At 43.9% G+C, this 21,059-nt stretch overlaps 1 protein-coding gene across 2 annotated transcripts in view; it reads left to right on the top strand.

Moving 5' to 3' along the window:
- The window catches only part of baiap2a (BAR/IMD domain containing adaptor protein 2a), a 190,620-nt gene extending 174,075 nt beyond the window's left edge, over positions 1-16,545 (top strand). Inside the window, exons 11-16 of one of the 2 annotated variants that reach the window (XM_065010766.1) lie at positions 2,078-2,279; positions 2,699-2,767; positions 4,018-4,171; positions 6,202-6,242; positions 15,596-15,638; positions 16,255-16,545. In XM_065010766.1, coding sequence (XP_064866838.1) covers positions 2,078-2,279; positions 2,699-2,767; positions 4,018-4,171; positions 6,202-6,242; positions 15,596-15,623 — 494 coding nt within the window. In that variant the 3' untranslated portion in view covers positions 15,624-15,638; positions 16,255-16,545. The remainder of the gene's footprint in view (positions 1-2,077; positions 2,280-2,698; positions 2,768-4,017; positions 4,172-6,201; positions 6,243-15,595; positions 15,639-16,254) is intronic. The other variant, XM_065010765.1, reaches the window with a different exon arrangement.
- Positions 16,546-21,059: the final 4,514 nt, after the last annotated feature.

The following is a 21,059-nucleotide window of genomic DNA, read 5'->3' as shown; positions in this document are numbered from 1 at the left end:
TAAGAGAACTTAAGCTAACTCTGCTAGTCTCTGGTAGATAACTGTATACTGTTACGTTACTGTCTGGTAAGAGAACTTAAGCTAACTCTGCTCGTCTCTGGTAGATAACTGTTACGTTACTGTCTGGTAAGAGAACTTAAGCTAACTCTGCTCGTCTCTGGTAGATAACTGTTACGTTACTGTCTGGTAAGAGAACTTAAGCTAACTCTGCTAGTCTCTGGTAGATAACTGTTACGTTACTGTCTGGTAAGAGAACTTAAGCGAACTCTGCTAGTCTCTGGTAGATAACTGTATACTGTTACGTTACTGTCTGGTAAGAGAACTTAAGCTAACTCTGCTAGTCTCTGGTAGATAACTGTATACTGTTACGTTACTGTCTGGTAAGAGAACTTAAGCTAACTCTGCTAGTCTCTGGTAGATAACTGTATACTGTTACGTTACTGTCTGGTAAGAGAACTTAAGCTAACTCTGCTAGTCTCTGGTAGATAACTGTATACTGTTACTGTCTGGTAAGAGAACTTAAGCTAACTCTGCTAGTCTCTGGTAGATAACTGTATACTGTTACGTTACTGTCTGGTAAGAGAACTTAAGCGAACTCTGCTAGTCTCTGGTAGATAACTGTATACTGTTACGTTACTGTCTGGTAAGGGAACTTAAGCTAAATCTGCTAGTCTCTGGTAGATAACTGTATACTGTTACTATCTGGTAAGAGAACTTAAGCTAACTCTGCTAGTCTCTGGTAGATAACTGTATACTGTTACGTTACTGTCTGGTAAGAGAACTTAAGCTAACTCTGCTAGTCTCTGGTAGATAACTGTATACTGTTACGTTACTGTCTGGTAAGAGAACTTAAGCTAACTCTGCTCGTCTCTGGTAGATAACTGTTACGTTACTGTCTGGTAAGAGAACTTAAGCTAACTCTGCTCGTCTCTGGTAGATAACTGTATACTATTACGTTACTGTCTGGTAAGGGAACTTAAGCTAACTCTGCTCGTCTCTGGTAGATAACTGTATACTGTTACGTTACTGTCTGGTAAGGGAACTTAAGCTAACTCTGCTAGTCTCTGGTAGATAACTGTATACTGTTACGTTACTGTCTGGTAAGAGAACTTAAGCTAACTCTGCTCGTCTCTGGTAGATAACTGTTATGTTACTGTCTGGTAAGAGAACTTAAGCTAACTCTGCTCGTCTCTGGTAGATAACTGTTACGTTACTGTCTGGTAAGAGAACTTAAGCGAACTCTGCTCTTAAGCTAACTCTGCTAGTCTCTGGTAGATAACTGTATACTGTTACGTTACCGTCTGGTAAGAGAACTTAAGCTAACTCTGCTAGTCTCTGGTAGATAACTGTTTACTGTTACTGTCTGGTAAGAGAACTTAAGCTAACTGCTAGTCTCTGGTAGATAACTGTATACTGTTACGTTACTGTCTGGTAAGAGAACTTAAGCTAACTCTGCTCGTCTCTGGTAGATAACTGTTACGTTACTGTCTGGTAAGAGAACTTAAGCTAACTCTGCTAGTCTCTGGTAGATAACTGTTACGTTACTGTCTGGTAAGAGAACTTAAGCTAACTCTGCTAGTCTCTGGTAGATAACTGTTACGTTACTGTCTGGTAAGAGAACTTAAGCTAACTCTGCTAGTCTCTGGTAGATAACTGTTACGTTACTGTCTGGTAAGAGAACTTAAGCTAACTCTGCTAGTCTCTGGTAGATAACTGTATACTGTTACGTTACTGTCTGGTAAGAGAACTTAAGCTAACTCTGCTAGTCTCTGGTAGATAACTGTATACTGTTACGTTACTGTCTGGTAAGAGAACTTAAGCTAACTCTGCTAGTCTCTGGTAGATAACTGTATACTGTTACGTTACTGTCTGGTAAGAGAACCGTATACTGCCAGCGTCACGTAAACAGGTTAATATCCTCAAAGCAGATGGGAATAACAATGACGTTGTGAATCAGCTAGTCTTAGTAACTAAATTAGCAACTAACATAGCATCTTCCTTAGTAAAAACTCTTCCAGGAGCCACATTGTGCTGTGTAGCGTGACACTGATGTCCCCCTTCTCCACCCCGGCCCCAGGTGAGACCCGTACCCTGCCCAGGTCTAGCTCCATGGCAGCGGGGCTGGAGAAGAACGGTCGTGCCCGTGTCCAGGCCATCTTCTCCCACGCGGCCGGAGACAACAGCACCCTGCTCAGCTTCTCTGAGGGAGACGTCATCACCCTGCTGGTCCCAGAGGCCCGTGACGGATGGCACTACGGGGAGAACGAGAAGAACAAGATGTAAGTGTCTGTCTGTCACAGAGACATGGAATGAAAGCTTGTGTGTTCAGTACTACATATCAATGGAGGCTGCTGAGGGGAGAACGGCTCATAATACTGTCTGGAACGGAGTCAATGGAATGACATCAAACACATGGAAACCATGGAAACCATGTGTTTGATACCATTCCACTTACTCCACTCCAGCCATTACCACGAGCCCGTCCTCCCCAATGAAGGTGTCACCAACCTCCTGTGCTGCAAATTAACCTGTAGACTGACATTCAGAACTGAGGATTTTGCGCAAGTCTTTGGTTAAACATCAATGCGTGATTTCCACAGAAGTCAGAGTTAACCGCAGATCTCAAGAGGATTCAGATCTAATGTAGTTTCCAGCATGTGTCTTCATCTTAACTCATCTTACCTGTTTCCCCCCTCAGGCGTGGCTGGTTCCCCTTCTCTTACACACGTGTGCTACCAGAGAGTGAGAAGGAGAAGCTCCAGGTGAAGTAAGTAGATAATATCCTAGCCAGTACTACACCGTTCAGGTGAAGTAAGTAGATAATATCCTAGCCAGTACTATACCGTTCAGGTGAAGTAAGTAGATAATATCCTAGCCAGTACTACACCGTTCAGGTGAAGGAAGGAGATAATATCCTAGCCAGTACTCCACCGTTCAGGTGAAGTAAGTAGATAATATCCTAGCCAGTACTACACCGTTCAGGTGAAGGAAGGAGATAATATCCTAGCCAGTACTCCACCGTTCAGGTGAAGTAAGTAGATAATATCCTAGCCAGTACTACACCGTTCAGGTGAAGTAAGTAGATAATATCCTAGCCAGTACTACACCGTTCAGGTGAAGTACTACACCGTTCAGGTGAGATAATATCCTAGCCAGTACTGTACCGTTCAGGTGAAGTAAGTAGATAATATCCTAGCCAGTACTACACCGTTCAGGTGAAGTAAGTAGATAATATCCTAGCCAGTACTACACCGTTCAGGTGAAGTAAGTAGATAATATCCTAGCCAGTACTACACCGTTCAGGTGAAGTAAGTAGATAATATCCTAGCCAGTACTACACCGTTCAGGTGAAGTAAGTAGATAATATCCTAGCCAGTACTACACCGTTCAGGTGAAGTAAGTAGATAATATCCTAGCCAGTACTACACCGTTCAGGTGAAGTAAGTAGATAATATCCTAGCCAGTACTACACCATTCAGGTGAAGTAAGTAGATAATATCCTAGCCAGTACTATACTAACAATAATATGATATTGTCCATTTTTTAAATATATATATATATATATATATATATATATATATATATATATATATATTTCACCTTTATTTAACCAGGTAGGCAAGTTGAGAACGTTCTCATTTACAATTGCGACCTGGCCAAGATAAAGCAAAGCAGTTCGACACACACAACAACACAGAGTTACACATGGAGTAAAACAAACATGCAGTCAATAATACAGTAGAAAAATAAGTCTATATACAATGTGAGCAAATGAGGTGAGATAAGGGAGGTAAAGGCAAAAAAAGGCCATGTTGGCGAAGTAAATACAATATAGCAAGTAAAACACTGGAATGGTAGATTTGCAGTGGAAGAATGTGCAAAGTAGAGAGAGAAATAATGTGGTTCAAAGGAGCAAAATAAATAAATACAGTAGGGGGAGAGGTAGTTGTTCCATCTCATCTCTTCACGTTCAGTAAAGCTTGATTTGATTGACTGAATGATTGTTGTCCCCTCCAGTCTGCACCATGGGAAGAGCAGCAGCACTGGGAACCTGCTGGAGAGCGACATGTCTCTGCCCATGCCCGACTACGGCCTGACTGCCCGCCTGCTGGCACAGAGCCTGGCACAGAGCAGACCCAGGCCCTACAGCATGGCAGGCTTTACCACACAGGTCAGTGTTTGTGAGCGAACACGCAGTCGGACAGATGCTGACACACAGATGGATAGACGCTGACACACACCAGGCCACGGTCCTACACCATTTTCTCTACACAACTGAAACAGACAGCCATATACTTCTAAAGACACACGACAAACACAATCTCCCACTCAGAACACGCCCTCTTCCCAGTAATCCACTGAGGTTGATTCAGTCTGGAGACTAGAGGTGTCTGGTCTGATTGGCTATCTGGAGGACTCCAGACAGAATCTCCCACTCAGAACACGCCCTCTTCCCAGTAATCCACTGAGGTTGATTCAGTCTGGAGAGTAGAGGTGTCTGGTCTGATTGGCTATCTGGAGGACTCCAGACAGAATCTCCCACTCAGAACACGCCCTCTTCCCAGTAATCCACTGAGGTTGATTCAGTCTGGAGAGTAGAGGTGTCTGGTCTGATTGGCTATCTGGAGGACTCCAGACAGAATCTCCCACTCAGAACACGCCCTCTTCCCAGTAATCCACTGTGTGGTTGATTCAGTCTTTAGACTAGAGGTGTCTGGTCTGATTGGCTATCTGGAGGACTCCAGACAGAATCTCCCACTCAGAACACGCCCTCTTCCCAGTAATCCACTGTGGTTGATTCAGTCTGGAGACTAGAGGTGTCTGGTCTGATTGGCTATCTGGAGGACTCCAGACAGAATCTCCCACTCAGAACACACCATCTTCCCAGTAATCCACTGTGTGGTTGATTCAGTCTGGAGAGTAGAGGTGCCTGGTCTGATTGGCTATCTGGAGGACTCTGGAGGATTGTTCTGTTAACACTATGTACTGTAAGGAGTAATACTGCAGGAGAACACAGGGATATAGAGTAGGAATGTGGCTCTGGCGCCATCTGCTGGAGGTTCTCTATCAATAACTGCTTTTATACATGAGTTAATGAAAGTACATTATAAAATAGACACTGAGTGATCATACACGACCATACTTGGAGCTCCCGAGTGGCGCAGCGGTCCGAGGCACTACATCTCAGTGCTAGAGGCATCACTACAGACCCTGGTTCGATTCCAGACTATCACAACCAGCTGTGATTGGGAATCCCATAGGGTGGCGCACAATTGGCCCAGCGTTGTTAGGGTTTGGCCCGGGGTAGGGCGTCATTGTAAATAAGAATTTGTTCTTAACTGACTTTCCTAGTTAAATAAAGATGAATCAAAAAATGTCAAATTAAAATACAGTTACTCACAGTAATTAATGTATCATTAGGCCATGCTATGGTTATCTTTGTAAGGTATTAACGGATTTGTGAGATTTAGGAATGAACTGGAGTGTTCTAATGTAGGAATGAACTGGAGTGTTCTAATGTAGGAATGAACTGGAGTGTTCTAATGTAGGAATGAACTGGAGTGTTCTAATGTAGGAATGAACTGGAGTGTTCTAATGTAGGAATGAACTGTGTGTTAAGGAGTGTTCTAATGTAGGAATGAACTGTGTGTAGGAATAACTGGAGTGTTCTAATAAGGAGTGTTCTAATGTAATGAACTGAATGAAATGTGTGTTAACTGTGTGTTAAGTGTTCCAATGTAGGAATGAACTGTGTGTTAAGGAGTGTTCTAATGTAGGAATGAACTGTGTGTTAAGGGGTGTTCTAATGTAGGAATGAACTGGAATGAACTGTAGGAATGAACTGTTAAGGAGTGTTCTAATGTAGGAATGAACTGTGTGTTAAGGAATGTTCTAATGTAGGAATGAACTGTGTGTTAAGGAGTGTTCTAATGTAGGAATGAACTGTGTGTTAAGGAGTGTTCTAATGTAGGAATGAACTGTGTGTTAAGGAGTGTTCTAATGTAGGAATGAACTGTGTGTTAAGGAGTGTTCTAATGTAGGAATGAACTGTGTGTTAAGGGGTGTTCTAATGTAGGAATGAACTGTGTGTTAAGGAGTGTTCTAATGTAGGAATGAACTGTGTGTTAAGGAGTGTTCTAATGTAGGAATATTCTAATGTAGGACTGAACTGTGTCATGATAATGCTCTTTTCCATTTCAGCCTGCCCTTGAGGACTATGACAGTCGCTTTGCTGCTGCAAGGTAAGAACCTTATTATCAACCTCCCTGAACTACTGACCTGGTAGTTACACTGAGTGGTATGAATGATCACCATGTAGTATGAATGTGACCTACTGTACTGACCTGGTAGTTACACTGAGTGGTATGAATGATCACCATGTAGTATGAATGTGAACTACTGTACTGACCTGGTAGTTACACTGAGTGGTATGAATGACTGATCACCATGTAGTGTGAATGTGAACTACTGTACTGACCTGGTAGTTACACTAAGTGGTATGAATGACTGATCACCATGTAGTATGAATGTGAACTACTGTACTGACCTGGTAGTTACACTGAGTGGTATGAATGATCACCATGTAGTATGAATGTGACCTACTGTACTGACCTGGTAGTTACACTGAGTGGTATGAATGACTGATCACCATGTAGTATGAATGTGAACTACTGTACTGACCTGGTAGTTACACTGAGTGGTATGAATGACTGATCAGCATGTAGTATGAATGTGAACTACTGTACTGACCTGTAGTTACACTGAGTGGTATGAATGACTGATCACCATGTAGTATGAATGTGACCTACTGTACTGACCTGGTAGTTACACTGAGTGGTATGAATGACTGATCACCATGTAGTATGAATGTGAACTACTGTACTGACCTGGTAGATACACTGAGTGGTATGAATGACTGATCACCATGTAGTATGAATGTGAACTACTGTACTGACCTGGTAGTTACACTGAGTGGTATGAATGACTGATCACCATGTAGTATGAATGTGAACTACTGTACTGACCTGGTAGTTACACTGAGTGGTATGAATGACTGATCACCATGTAGTATGAATGTGAACTACTGTACTGACCTGGTAGATACACTGAGTGGTATGAATGACTGATCACCATGTAGTATGAATGTGAACTACTGTACTGACCTGGTAGTTACACTAAGTGGTATGAATGACTGATCACCATGTAGTATGAATGTGAACTACTGTACTGACCTGGTAGTTACACTGAGTGGTATGAATGACTCATCACCATGTAGTATGAATGTGAACTACTGTACTGACCTGGTAGTTACACTGAGTGGTATGAATGACTGATCACCATGTAGTATGAATGTGAACTCCTGTGGCGGGCCGGGAGCAGGGCCGGGAGCAGTGCGCGCTAACCAAGGTTGTCAGGTGCACCAGTGCGCGCTAACCAAGGTTGTCAGGTGCACCAGTGCGCGCTAACCAAGGTTGTCAGGTGCACCAGTGCGCGCTAACCAAGGTTGTCAGGTGCACCAGTGCGCGCTAACCAAGGTTGTCAGGTGCACCAGTTGTCAGGTGCACCAGTGCGCGCTAACCAAGGTTGTCAGGTGCAACCAGGTTGTCAGGTGCACCAGTGCGCTAACCAAGGTTGTCAGGTGCACCAGTGCGCGCTAACCAAGGTTGTCAGGTGCACCAGTGCGCGCTAACCAAGGTTGTCAGGTGCACCAGTTGTCAGGTGCACCAGTGCGCGCTAACCAAGGTTGTCAGGTGCACCAGTGCCAGGTTGTCAGGTGCACCAGTGCGCGCTAACCAAGGTTGTCAGGTGCACCAGTGCGCGCTAACCAAGGTTGTCAGGTGCACCAGTGCGCGCTAACCAAGGTTGTCAGGTGCACGGTGTTTCCTCTGACACATTGGTGCAGCTGGCTTCCGGTTGGATCGCCTGACTTTCGACCTTTGTCTCTCCCGAGCCCGTACGGAAGTTGTAGCGATGAGACAAGATAGTAGCTACTAACAGTTGGATACCACGAAATTGGGGAGAAAAAGGGGGTAAAAATTCAAATTTAAAAAAATAAATACACAGCACTGACTAGACTGGGATATGAGAGTAAAAATAAAACTACAATGAACAAAAATATAAGCACAACATGAGTTACAGTTCATAAGGAAATCAGTCAATTGGAATAAGTTCATTAGGCCCTAATCTATGGATTTCACATGACTGGGAATACAGATATGCATCTGTTGGTCAGAGATACCTTAAACAAAACAGTAGGGGAGTAGATCAGAAAACCAGTCAGTATCTGGTGTGAACATCATTTACCCCATGCAGTACGACATCACCTTCCCATAGAGTTGATCAGGCTGTTGATTGAGGCCTGTGGAATAGCTGTGCAAAGTTGCTGGATATTGGCAGGAACTAGAACACGCTGTCGTACACATTGATCCAGAGCATCCCAAACATGTTCAATGGCTGACATGTCTGGTTTAGTACTCAGGCCATGAAAGAACTGGCACATTTCCAGCTTCCAGGAATTGTGTACAGAACCTTGCGGCATGGGGCCGTACATTATCTTGCTGAAACATGAGGTGATGGCGGTGGATGAATGGAACAACAATCGCCTCAGGATCTCGACATGGTATCCCTGTGTATTCAATTTGCCATCGATTCAAATGCAATTTTGTTCGTTGTCCTTAGCTTTTGCCTGCCCATACCACAACCCCTCCGCCACCATGGGGCACTCTGTTCACAACGTTGACATCAGCAAACCGCTCGCCTACACAACACCACATCTGCCAGGTACAGTTGAAACCAGGACTCATCGGTGAAGAGCACACTTCTCCAGCGTGCCATTGGCCAGCGAAGTCTGTTACGATGCCTGTCAGGTCAAGACCCTAATTAGGACTACAAGTATGCATATGAGCTTCCCTGAGACTGTTTCTCACAGTTTTTGCAGAAGTTCTTCGGTTGTGCAAAGCCTCGGTTTCATCAGCTGTCTGGGTGGCTGGTCTCAGACGATCCCGCAGGTGAAGAAGCTGGATGTGGAGGTCCTGGGCTGGCGTGGTTACACGTGGTCTGTGGTTACACGTGGTCTGTGGTTACACGTGGTCTGTGGTTGAGGCCGGTTGGACATACTGCCAAATACTCCAAAACGACATTGGACGCGGCTTATGGTAGAGAAATGAACATTAAATTCTCTGGCAACAGCTTTTGTGGACATTCCTGCAGTCAGCATGCCAATTTCACACTCCCTCAAAACTTTTGGGACATCTGTAGCATTGTGTTGTGTGACTGCACATTTTAGAGTGACCTTTTATTGTCAACAGCACAAGATGCACCTGTGTAATAATCATGCTGTTTAATCAGCTTCTTGAAATGCCACACCTGTTAGGTGGATGGATTATCCTGGCAAAAGAGAAATGCTCACTAACAGGGAGGTAAACACATTTGTGCACAGAATTTGAGAGAAATAAGCTGTTTTGTGCGTATGTAAAAATTGGGGGAACTTCTATTTCAGCTCATGAAACACGGGACCAACACTTTACATGTTGTGTTTATATTTATGTTCAGTGTAGATCATTAAAGACCAATATTGCTTTGATGTGGAAGTTTAGCTGTTTAGTTTGAGTTAAAACTTGGAGACACTGCAGCTCTTCAGGCTTTGGATAAAAGTGTCTGCTAAATGGCATATATTATATAAGACCAGTCTTGGATGTCCAGCTCTGAGGAAGCTTTCATTTCTCCTCTTTTGGGGTCTTGCTTGCTTTTTCCTCAGACTCCATAGCTGCTATATTGACTTGTGTCATTTAATGACAACAGCATTTCATATAACTAGTGTATAGAAGGTTTATTCTCCAACTGTTTCTGAGTCAATGTTTGTCTCTCAAACGGACTCTATCCCAAGTGGCACCCTATTCCCTACATAGTGCACTACTTTTAACCCCAGCCCAATGGCACTCTATTCCCTAGAGTGCACTACTTTTGACCAGAGCCCTATGGGCCCTTTTCAGAAGCAGTGCAGATAATTAGGAATAGGGTTTCATTTGGGACAGAGTTAGTTTCTGTAATCCAATCAGAAGTCAGATCCACTGCTCTGGGAGGAGGGGTTAACCTAGGTTCATCCCAAGAGATTGATTTATTTCTGTCTGTCTGACAGTGGGGAAGGCGTGTGTGTGTGTTTACTTGTATGTATGTGTCTTGTGACATATCGAATGACATCATTCTGACCTCATGTTGACATCACTGCTTGGTGAGGCTGGGGCTCTGACGAGCTCTGGTCTGGCGCTACAAGTGCTTCTACATAGAGTTTGATAGAGAGCTCTTTTTTGCATCTATGCCATAATGGCTTCTGTGACAGCATTGGTAGCACCATTAAGGGATTTCTCCATTTTAAAGGAGTATCTTTTGGTATTTGTTTCATTAGTATATTGTTGATGTAGTACCAAAAATGTTTTACTTGTCAGCAATCAAGTTTTCAACTTATGTAACGTAAAAATAAAAACAGAAATCATACCCATCATATGATGCTGGATTTTATGGGGATTATTTCAGTTTTTTTTAAAGTTGCATATCTTGCTGACATGAAAAACTTTTTGGGGACTATGTCAACAATGGACCAATGAAACAAATACCAAAAGATCGCTTTTGGGTGGAGTTTTCCTCTAAAAGAAAGAAGGCAATTTCTTCTTCTTCTATTGACAGTCGGTTAACAAACTGAAATGATCAACACTGCCACCTGTAGTCTGTTGTCTGAACAGGTATAAATCCAAGGTTGGCTATTTACAACCGTCTCCATTTATATAATGTTCGTTCTGTAGTATCATTCATTGGCTGATCCCTCCTGATGACCTGGATGGAATTATGTGATCCTTCCATAATCAATAGAAAGTCCCACCCAGTTGACTACTTCAAAATGGTGAATGTCCTCAATGGAGCTGTCCATGCTAAAACAGGCTTCGTTGCACTTGAGCTGTCTATCCAAGTCTATGGTCGTTTCACATACTCCTTTTGTTCCTGAATATCTGATTCTGGGTCAGATCTTGTATTTATAGACCTAACAGGCCCAGGGTGTCTCCACCCTAGAGGCACTGAACTCATCTTACACCAGACCCCCACTGCCAACCAGATGACTTGGATTACCTCATCACAAATGGCCTCTAGGTTACTTGGGTTGAATTTGCATATTGTTCAAAAAGACAAGTGATTCTGTGAAACATTCAAATATCAATACATTCCATTTCTTTACCCTTCAGAAGTTAGTTTTGTGCTATCATCATTAATACTCAGATAGATATAGAGGCCTGGGTTGTGTTCATTAGGTTACCAAACGGAGGAAAACTGACAAACAAGTGGTACTAACCTGGACTTGTACAATAAGAAATGCAAATGTCTGTTGCAAAGCGTTTTGTGTGTCCTAATGAACATGACCCTGATGAAGGGAGTCCCATCTCGGTAACTATGGCAGCCAGGTGTGTTTTGGTGTGGGAGGTTTAGGTGGGAGGGAAGTACTTGCTACTCGTGTGTGTGTTTGAGATGGACGACACTGCAGTCTGACTGTGCAGAATCACTGATCTTCAACTAACTACTGATCACTACTCATTGTGTGATCAAGATGAGTGATTCTGTGCCTTGCCTTGTTCAAACTGATCCACTCAAAACACGCTGATGGTACAGCACCCCTCTCCTCCCTACACCGCTCCTCCCAAATCCACCCCTGCCTGCCTGCCCTCCTTGCCTTGTGGCTGTCTTGTCCCTCCATCTTCTCTCGGAGTGTGTGTCTTCTCTTCCCACCTGGCAAGCTTCCTTTCTCTTTGTTCCTTGTTCCACAGTTCTGATCCCGATGGCAAATTGATTTCGACAGTGTGAGAACAGACAGACAGAGACAGCTCCCTACCGGATAGCACAGGGGCCGTCCCCTCTCTTCCCAGCCCCCCCCCCCCCCCCTTTCAGTCTCTTCCCAACAATCTCACCACTTAGTCTCCTCCCTGTCTCTCCCCCTTAGTCTCCTCCCTGTCTCTCCCCCTTAGTCTCCTCCCTGTCTCTCCCCCTTAGTCTCTCCTCCCTGTCTCTCCCCCTTAGTCTCCTCCCTGTCTCTCCCCCTCAGTCTCCTCCCTGTCTCTCCCCCTCAGTCTCCTCCCTGTCTCTCCCCCTCAGTCTCCTCCCTGTCTCTCCCCCTCAGTCTCCTCCCTGTCTCTCCCCCAGTCTCCTCCCTGTCTCTCCCCCTCAGTCTCCTCCCTGTCTCTCCTCCTCAGTCTCCTCCCTGTCTCTCCCCTTAGTCGCCTCCCTGTCTCTCCCCCTTAGTCTCCTCCCTGTCTCTCCCCCTTAGTCTCCTCCCTGTCTCTCCCCCTCAGTCTCCCTGTCTCTCCCCCTCAGTCTCCTCCCTGTCTCTCCCCCTCAGTCTCCTCCCTGTCTCTCCCCCTTAGTCTCCTCCCTGTCTCTCCCCCTCAGTCTCCCTGTATCCCCCTCCTCCCACACACTCCTTCTCCAAGTGGAAGAGCTCCAAGTCTCATCCCTCCTTTCTGTCCTTTCTTCCTCTCCTTGATCCCTCCTTCACTCCTTCCTTCCTCGGGTCGGTGGCGGTGACAGTGGCGGTTGGTGGGTAGAGGATGAGGAGGGCGCTGAGAGGGAGAGCCAGGGAGAAGCCCGTCCACCAATCGGCTTGCAGCGTTTCCCACTCTGAACTCTTAACTTTGAACTTCTCTATCTAATCAATGTCTGTGCGAGGACCAAATGGACACTACTAAACTCTCAATCTCAAACAAGAGACTGCCTTTGCCACTGCTTGTCTTTGACTTTCATGCATGTACATGGTTGTGTCATTTTGTTCAATCTGAAAAGACATGTTCGTGTACGGTACAAGTGCCAAAAAGATCAACATTGTATACAGTCATTGTACTTCACTCAGCCACTGAACTGGACTAAACTGCTTTTCTAAAGCACGTGGAATGACTCAACATGATAATGGAGGCTTCGGATGTCTCAAATGGAACCCTATTCCCTATGTACATTTGCCCAGGGCCCATTCTATGGGGAATAGGTGCTGTTTGGGACGTAGCCTTTGTTTGCATTGAGGCTGTGCAGATATTCTGTCTGTTGTTCCTTTGATATACACTATGTGGCGTTGCACTCATTGCCTGGTGTGACCTGTCAATGCTGAAGTCCATTTGAGGGGTTTCCGACGGTGTCATTATGCCTTACTTCTGAAATGTTCCTTTTCTTCTGTGGTAGTTTAAATGTGCAACTTAGGTTGTGGAATATAAATATCTTAGTTTAACTTGGACACCCCTTTCAAATTTGACGCAAGAATCAACTTTTGTTTTATCAACTTTTGTCTGGGTGATCATTTACCATCCAGGACGAATTTCATATTTTCCTCTTTTTATGAATCTTAAAATCAAGATGATTATTTTGTTAAAAATATAAATAAATGTTTCACAGTGCAAAATATATCTGGTTTCAAATTCAGATCACACTATATACATCCAGTCCTTTCTAGGACCTCCTCCAAGCCATCCCATGAGTGGTCAGTCTGAAATATTCATTGATGGAGCTCAGTTTGGACCTTTTCTGACCCCTGAATATGCTCTTTCAGCAGTTGGGGCAGTCATCATTGACCCCTCTACAACCATTTGAACCTTCCATGACCTTTGTCTAGTTTTCTCCATAACTGCTGTGATCTAGTTGACAGAAAGTACAAACAATATGTTTAATAATATGATTCTCATCGTATGTCCTGAGTGATTATGTCCTTTTTTGGTCTTCATTTCTTTGAAAAATGCGTTAAGTGTTTGTTGTAAAAAGATTTCCAGAAAAATATAAAATATTTATTTGAATAATATAAAAAGTCATTATCTTTGAGCATGCTACGGCGCTACTATTGAACTTTGACATTGAATGTATGGTGACTTTTTACAAAAGGTATTCTAAATAAAACATATCTATATATTAATAAACAGTTTGTTCAGAGGAGAGATCTGTTCTGTCAAATTAATGACTTAAAAAAATATATATTTGAAATGATTTAATTTAATATTTTTTCTATTTTGATTGACATCAGTATGTTTTGGACCAGTACTGGCCAAACATATGAAGTATTGTCTGTTGTCATGGCGTCTGCATCGTCCACACCTCATCCCTACCTCTCCCTGTCCACCTCATCCTCTATGCACTACCTCTGGCGTCCCATAGCAACCAAGCTCTGATCGCCACGTCATCATGATGTGATTTGAACCATTTGAGTATCAGTGTGTGTGGTGAATGTGTGTGTTTGTGAATGGCACTATAGATGTGTTCCTCTCCTATCCTTCCTACCTCCTTTCCCTTCCTGCCTTCTCTCCTTTCTTTCCTTCCTGCCTCCTCTCCTTTCCTTCCTGCCTCCTCTCCTTTCCTTCCTGCCCCCTCTCCTTCTTCAGACAGTATTTCTCTAGTTTTGCTGCCATGTGAATATAATCCTGGTTTGTTTGAACTTCCAGTTGTATTAGGGTTATAGCCTGAAGCCATAGGACACATCCTAGTACCCCCGTGTAAAGTCCTAGTACCCCCTGTGTAAAGTCCTAGTACCCCCTGTGTATAGTCCTAGTACCCCCTGTGTAAAGTCCTAGTACCCCCTGTGTAACTCCTAGTACCCCCTGTGTAAAGTCCTAGTACCCCCTGTGTAAAGTCCTAGTACCCCCTGTGTAAAGTCCTAGTACCCCCTGTGTAAAGTCCTAGTACCCTGGTTGTGGAGACCTGTAGTAGAGAAGGTGCTGTGCTATAGCAGCCACACAAGTCCCATTGACAGCTCTGTGGTTAGGCTTTTTACACATCATCTCTGCAGGCAAACATCAGGCTGTGACTTGGCTAAGTTGAGGGCATGAAAATGTGTATTGTCAGTCTTCCATCGTTCTTCACAAATCCAGTCCAAAGAGTTGGCTTCCCAGACACAGATGAATCCTGTAGTCTTGGAACAAAAAATAATCATTTCTCAAGCAACCATGATTTTTAAACCAGGAATAGTTTGCCTCCCAAATGGAACCCTAATCCCTTTATAGTGCACTACTTTTGATCAGGACTCTGGTCTAAAGTAGTGCACTACTTTTGATCAGGACTCTGGTCTAAAGTAGTGCACTATATAGAGAATAGGGCTCTGGTCTAAAGTAGTGCACTACTTTTGATCAGGACTCTGGTCTAAAGTAGTGCACTACTTTTGATCAAGACTCTGGTCTAAAGTAGTGCACTATATAGAGAATAGGGCTCTGGTCTAAAGTAGTGCACTACTTTTGATCAGGACTCTGGTCTAAAGTAGTGCACTACTTTTGATCAGGACTCTGGTCTAAAGTAGTGCACTATATAGACAATAGGGTTCTGTTGTGGGCATATACCAGGTTTAATTTGTGCCTGGGAAATGAACCGTATATCAGTTAACGTATGTTCATCTGACATCCAGACTAACTAGCTGTGCCAATGCCTTTAAGAACTGTGACCTCACTATGCATGACTTCACTATGAGAGATGAGCTTTAAGCACCCTATTCCCTACATAGTACACTCAAACATAGTGCACTGCATAGGGAATACGGTGCAATTTTGGATGCACACTAAGGCAGTCAAACCCAAGGGTTTTCTTTACCTTCCAGTTTGGGTCCAGAAATGTCCCGGTTCTGAAAGAACAGGACGTCAGTAAGTCACCAGCCTCCATCGCCGCTCGCTCACTCACTCAGCCAACCAACTAATCACACTCTCTCTGGTTCTCTCGGCTGTCATTGGCTGTCTGGCTTCAGTAAGGTGCTGGACATCCCTGTTTTGTTTTTTCCTTTTCCAACCTTCGACCTCTCTGATTGGCTTTCCTTCCTGAGGCGGGGTTTCTTCCGGCCAATCCAGGAGGCCCTGGGTTGCAAAATAATGTTTTTCCATGGAGGTAAAAGTGTCAGAAGACTCTAAGTCCTTCTAACCCTGCCTGTCTGTTCTGTACTCTCAGAGTAAATGTTTAACACTTCACTCCAATAATAAGCACTACAGCATTGTTTGTTCTCGCCTGCATGCTGGCTCTAACATTCCCTTTATAAATAATAACTACAGACACATTGAGAAACAAAAGTATTTAGTCAGTGGAGAATGGCTACTGTTACTGTACTTTCTGGTTTCTATAGGGGTCACTATAATCTACCAAACAGAAGACTGAAGATAAATACCTTAGGGTGGGTGATGAGTTGGGATTAGGGGTTTGACCTAAGTGTCTTCCATGTGTGTTCTATCCAGACTAAACATCTCTCTTCCTTGCTCCCTCTCTCCACAGTGACAGAGCCCTGGAGATTTACTTCAGACAACCCATCAATGATGACAGATCAGCCCCTATATTCTACTAGCAGGGGCACTCACAGCACCCCTGTAGGTCCCTGGCCTCTCACCCTCCCCTCACAGCACCCCTGTAGGTCCCTGGCCTCTCACCCTCCCCTGACAGCACCCCTGTAGGTCCCTGGCCTCTCACCCTCCCCTCACAGCACCCCTGTAGGTCTCTGGCCTCTCACCCTCCCCTCACAGCACCCCTGTAGGTCCCTGGCCTCTCACCCTCCCCTCACAGCACCCCTGTAGGTCCCTGGCCTCTCACCCTCCCCTCACAGCACCCCTGTAGGTCCCTGGCCTCTCACCCTCCCCTCACAGCACCCCTGTAGGTCCCTGGCCTCTCACCCTCCCCTCACAGCACCCCTGTAGGTCCCTGGGACTCCCTGGCCTTCGATCCTCCTCTCACAACCCCCCTGTAGGCACCTGGGGGTCCTTGGCCCCACCACCTCCCCCTAACCAGCTTGTGTGTCCCTGGCCCCTCGCCCTCCTCTTAAGACCCCTGTAGGTCTCTGGCTTCTAGTCACAATACTGATAATAATGAACATATATTTTTCATTTCTATGTACCTGTAACTTAAATAATGTACAGCAAACTGTCTTAAGAGGTTGAAGGTAAATATTGAGAGGGAGGACAACGTGTGGTATGTATATAGGTTATATTACAGTAAATTGATAGTTACACTGGATGTAGATGTACAGTATAACATAAGTACATTTGTAAATACTTTTTTCATTTAAAACTATTACTTGATATTTTAAACCAAGTCTGCCCAACGCTCTTCCTGAAGATCTACCATCCTGTAGGTTTTCAATCCAACCGTAATCAAACATACCTGATTCCACTAGTTAAGGTCTGGGGGACCTGCTAATAATTAGAATCAGGTGAGTGAGTGAAAAAGTACAGGCCGGTAGGTCTTCAGGAAGAGGGTTGGGCAGCCCTGCAGCAGGCCTACATGCTAGCCTGGAACTGCTGTCAACTAGGATGGGCGTTAGGGAGGCTCCACCACTACAACTACACTGCCTTGCAACAGTGTTCACGCCCCTCGGATTTCCTCACATTTAGTTTGTACTAAGTGGGATTAATAATAAATCAAATATTTTTTGTTGTTGTCAACAATCTACACAAAATACTCAAGTCAAAGTGTTTTATTGATTTAATATGAATAGAGATTACATAATAAAAATATCGTCGTTGCAGAAGTATTAAGCTCCCTAACTCAATACATTTGACTTAGGGGGCGATTACATCTGTGTCTTCCTGGGTAAGTCTTTTAAAGCTTTACACACCTGGATTGTGCAATATTAGCCCATTTATTATTTTTAATGTTCTTCAAGCTCTGTCAAGAAGTCTCGCTATTGATTTAAGCAGATTTGGCCACTCAGGAACATTCGCTGTCTTCTTGGTAAAATACTCCAGTGTAGATTTGGCCTTGTGTTGTAGGTTATTGTCCTGCTGAAAAGTGAATTCCCCTCCCAGTGACTGGTGTAAAGCAGACTGAAGCCTCAAGGATTTTGCATGTGCACATAGCTTCATCCCGTTTCTTTTTATCCTGGAAAACTGCCCAGTATTTGCCGACGTCAAGCATACCCATAACATGATGCAGCCACCACCATGCTTAAAAATAAGGAGGCAGTTAGTTACTCCGTGTTGTTGGATTTGCCCCAAATGTAAGGCTTTGCAGTGTTTTTTTGAAAGTATAACTTGTGTGCCTTGTTGCATACAACATGCATGTTTTGGAATATTTTTATTCTGTATATTTGTATTGTTCTTTTCAATCTGCCATTGTAAGTCATTATTGTAGAGTCTCTACAATGTTGTTGGGCCAACCTCAGTTTTCTCCCATCACAGCTTTTTTTTAAATCACCATGGTGACATCCCTGAGCTGTTTCAATCCTGCTGCTCAGTTCAAAAGGAGGACTGCATCTTTTATGTGTCTGGGTGGTTTAATACACCATCCACATAATAATTATTAACTTCACCATGCCTAAATATATATTCAATGTCTGATTTGCTATTGTTACCCATCTACCAATCACTGCCCTTCTGAAAAAGGCTTTCGAAAAGGTCCCTGGTCTTTGTAATTGAATCTGTGCTTGAAATTCAATACTTGACTGAAGGACCTTACAGATGGTGTATGTATGGGGTACAGAGGAAGGGTTAGTCACTAAAATATCATGTCAACCCCTATTACACACAGTGAGTCCATATAACTTCAAATCACATTTTATTAGTCACATGTACCGAATACAACAGATGTAGACCTTACATTGAAATGCTTACTTACAAGCCCCTAACTGACAATGCAGTTAAAAAAAATATGGATAAGAATAAGAGAGAAGTGTAACAAGTAATTAAAGAGGAGCAGTAAAAAATAACAATATATACAGGGGGGTGCCGGTACAGAGTCAATGTGCAGAGGCACCGGTTAGTTGAGGTAGTATGAACATGTAGGTAGAGTTAATTAAAGTGACTATGCATTGATGACAACAGAGTGGCAGTGGTGGGGTGGGAGGGGGCAATGTGAATAGTCTGGGTAGCCATTTGACTAGATATTCAGGAGTCTTATGGCTTGGGGGTAGAAGCTGTTTAGAAGCCTCTTGGACCTAGACTTGGCGCTCTGGTAACGCTTGCCGTGTGGTAGCAGAGAGAACAGTCTATGACTAGGGTGGCTGGAGTCTTTGACAATTTTCAGGGCCTTCCTCTGACACCGCCTGGTATAGAGGTCCTGGATAGCAGGAAGCTTGGCCACAGCGATGTACAGGGCCGTTCGCACTACGCTCTGTAGTGCCTTGTGGTCAGAAGCCGAGCAGTTGCCATACCAGGCAGTGAAGCTCTCAATGGTGCAGCTGTAGAACATTTTGAGGATCTGAGGACCCATGCCAAATATTTTCAGTCTCCTGAGGGGGAATAGGTTTTGTCATGCATGCTTCACGACTGTCATGGTATGCTTGGACCATGTTAGTTCGTTGGTGATGTGGACACCAATGAACTTGAAGCTCTCAACCTGCTCCACTGCAGCACCGTCGTTGAGAATGGGGGTGTGCTCGGTCCTGTTTTTCCTGTAGTCCACAATCATCTCAATTGTCTTGATCACATTGAGGGAGAGGTTTTTGTCCTGGCACCACATGGCCAGGTCTCTGACCTCCTCCCTATAGGCTCGTCTCATTGTCGGTGATCAGGCCGAGCACTGTTGTGTCATCGGCAAAATTAATGATGGTGTTGGATTCGTGCCTGGCTGTGCAGTCATGAGTGAACAGGGAGTACAGGAGAGGACTGAGCACGCACCCCTGAGTGGCCCCTGTGTTGTAATGTGGTCTGCAGTTTATCATGAGAAACTACCTTAGATGAGCAATGGCTCGAGACTTCCTTAGATATTGTGCACCAGCTGTTTACAAAAATACATAGACCGCCACTCCTTGTCTTACCAGATGCTGCTGTTCTATCCTGCCATTACATAGTATAACCAGCCAGCTGTATGTTGATATTGTTGTCATTCAGCCACGACTCCGCGAAGCATAAGATGCTACAGTTAATGTCCCGTTGGTAGTTTAATCTTCCCAATAACTCGTCCATTTTATTGTCCAAAGATTGCATGTTTGCGAGCAGAATTGCGGGGAGTGAGGGTTTTTTCAATCGCTGCCTACTCCTCAGAAAGAGGCCGGAGGGCGGGCTGCCTTCTCCACCTCCTCTTCACGCAGATCACTGGGGCCTGTTCCTGAGGGAGCCGTATATCTTCCGCCTCGGGCTCATCAAAGTTGTGAAAGAAGAGAATGGTTTCTGCTAGTCCGTGTTGAGTAATCTCAGTCTTGATGTATAGAAGTAATTTTCGGTCATAAAAGACGATAACGGTAACATTATGTACAAAAACAAGTTACACAACGCAGATAAAACAAAAAAACACAATCGGTTGGGGTAAAACATCTGCCTTCTGCTCCGGTGCCAACTGGTGTTATTTGTTAAATCAAACTAATTTAGGAACAAAGGGGCTTATTTTAGTTCTCTACTTTTATTCATCTTCAAAGAAATCTTCCACTTTGAGTCAATTGTTGACCCCCAAAAATACAATTTTAATCCCACTTTGTAACACAAAATGTGAAGAAATCCAAGGGGTGTGAATACTTTTGCAAGGCACTGTAGTCTTCTTGCAGATTAAAAGGTGTCGGTTTGTTTGACCAATCCATTTGTTTTCATTTGTACAAATCATGTTTTTCCATAATAGACCTCAGTATTCTTTGATGAAAACACTGTACATTTGACATTGAACATCCTATAGATAGACTACTAACTTACAGTATGAGCATTGAATGAAGGCTTGCAGAAACCCGGTCAGATATGCATATCACCAACTCTTTCTTGTTCAGTCCATACCGATCTTCTTTGCAGTGAAATGAGGTACCTTACAGCAATGTGTCCTCCAGCTAAGGCAGGGGTCGTTTAGCAGCTCATGGAAATGCATAGTGATGTACAATGAATGTGATCAAACACAACTGCAAACATTAGCTAATGCTTCTGTACAGGCCATAGACCACCATAAATAACACCATATTGTCTAGGAGTCGTGAAACAGTATGCCCAGTAACATGGGGACTGTGCCTTCTGTCTGCCTGTGGTTTCCTATGCAGCTTCAGGTTAAACCATCATCCTAAAACACTGCTATAAGCAAAGGGAACATGTATCACTTTTATCTGGATATTGTTTGTTATATTGTTCTTCAGAATGTCACGAATGTTATTTTCTTTGATTTAGACTTTTCGAAAA

The sequence above is a fragment of the Oncorhynchus nerka genome, linkage group LG26 (genome assembly GCF_034236695.1).
Source record: "Oncorhynchus nerka isolate Pitt River linkage group LG26, Oner_Uvic_2.0, whole genome shotgun sequence".
In the NCBI taxonomy this organism is placed as follows: domain Eukaryota; kingdom Metazoa; phylum Chordata; class Actinopteri; order Salmoniformes; family Salmonidae; genus Oncorhynchus; species Oncorhynchus nerka.
The sequence above is the reverse complement of the archived record's forward strand: the minus strand, read 5'-3'. Positions and strand labels throughout refer to the sequence as shown.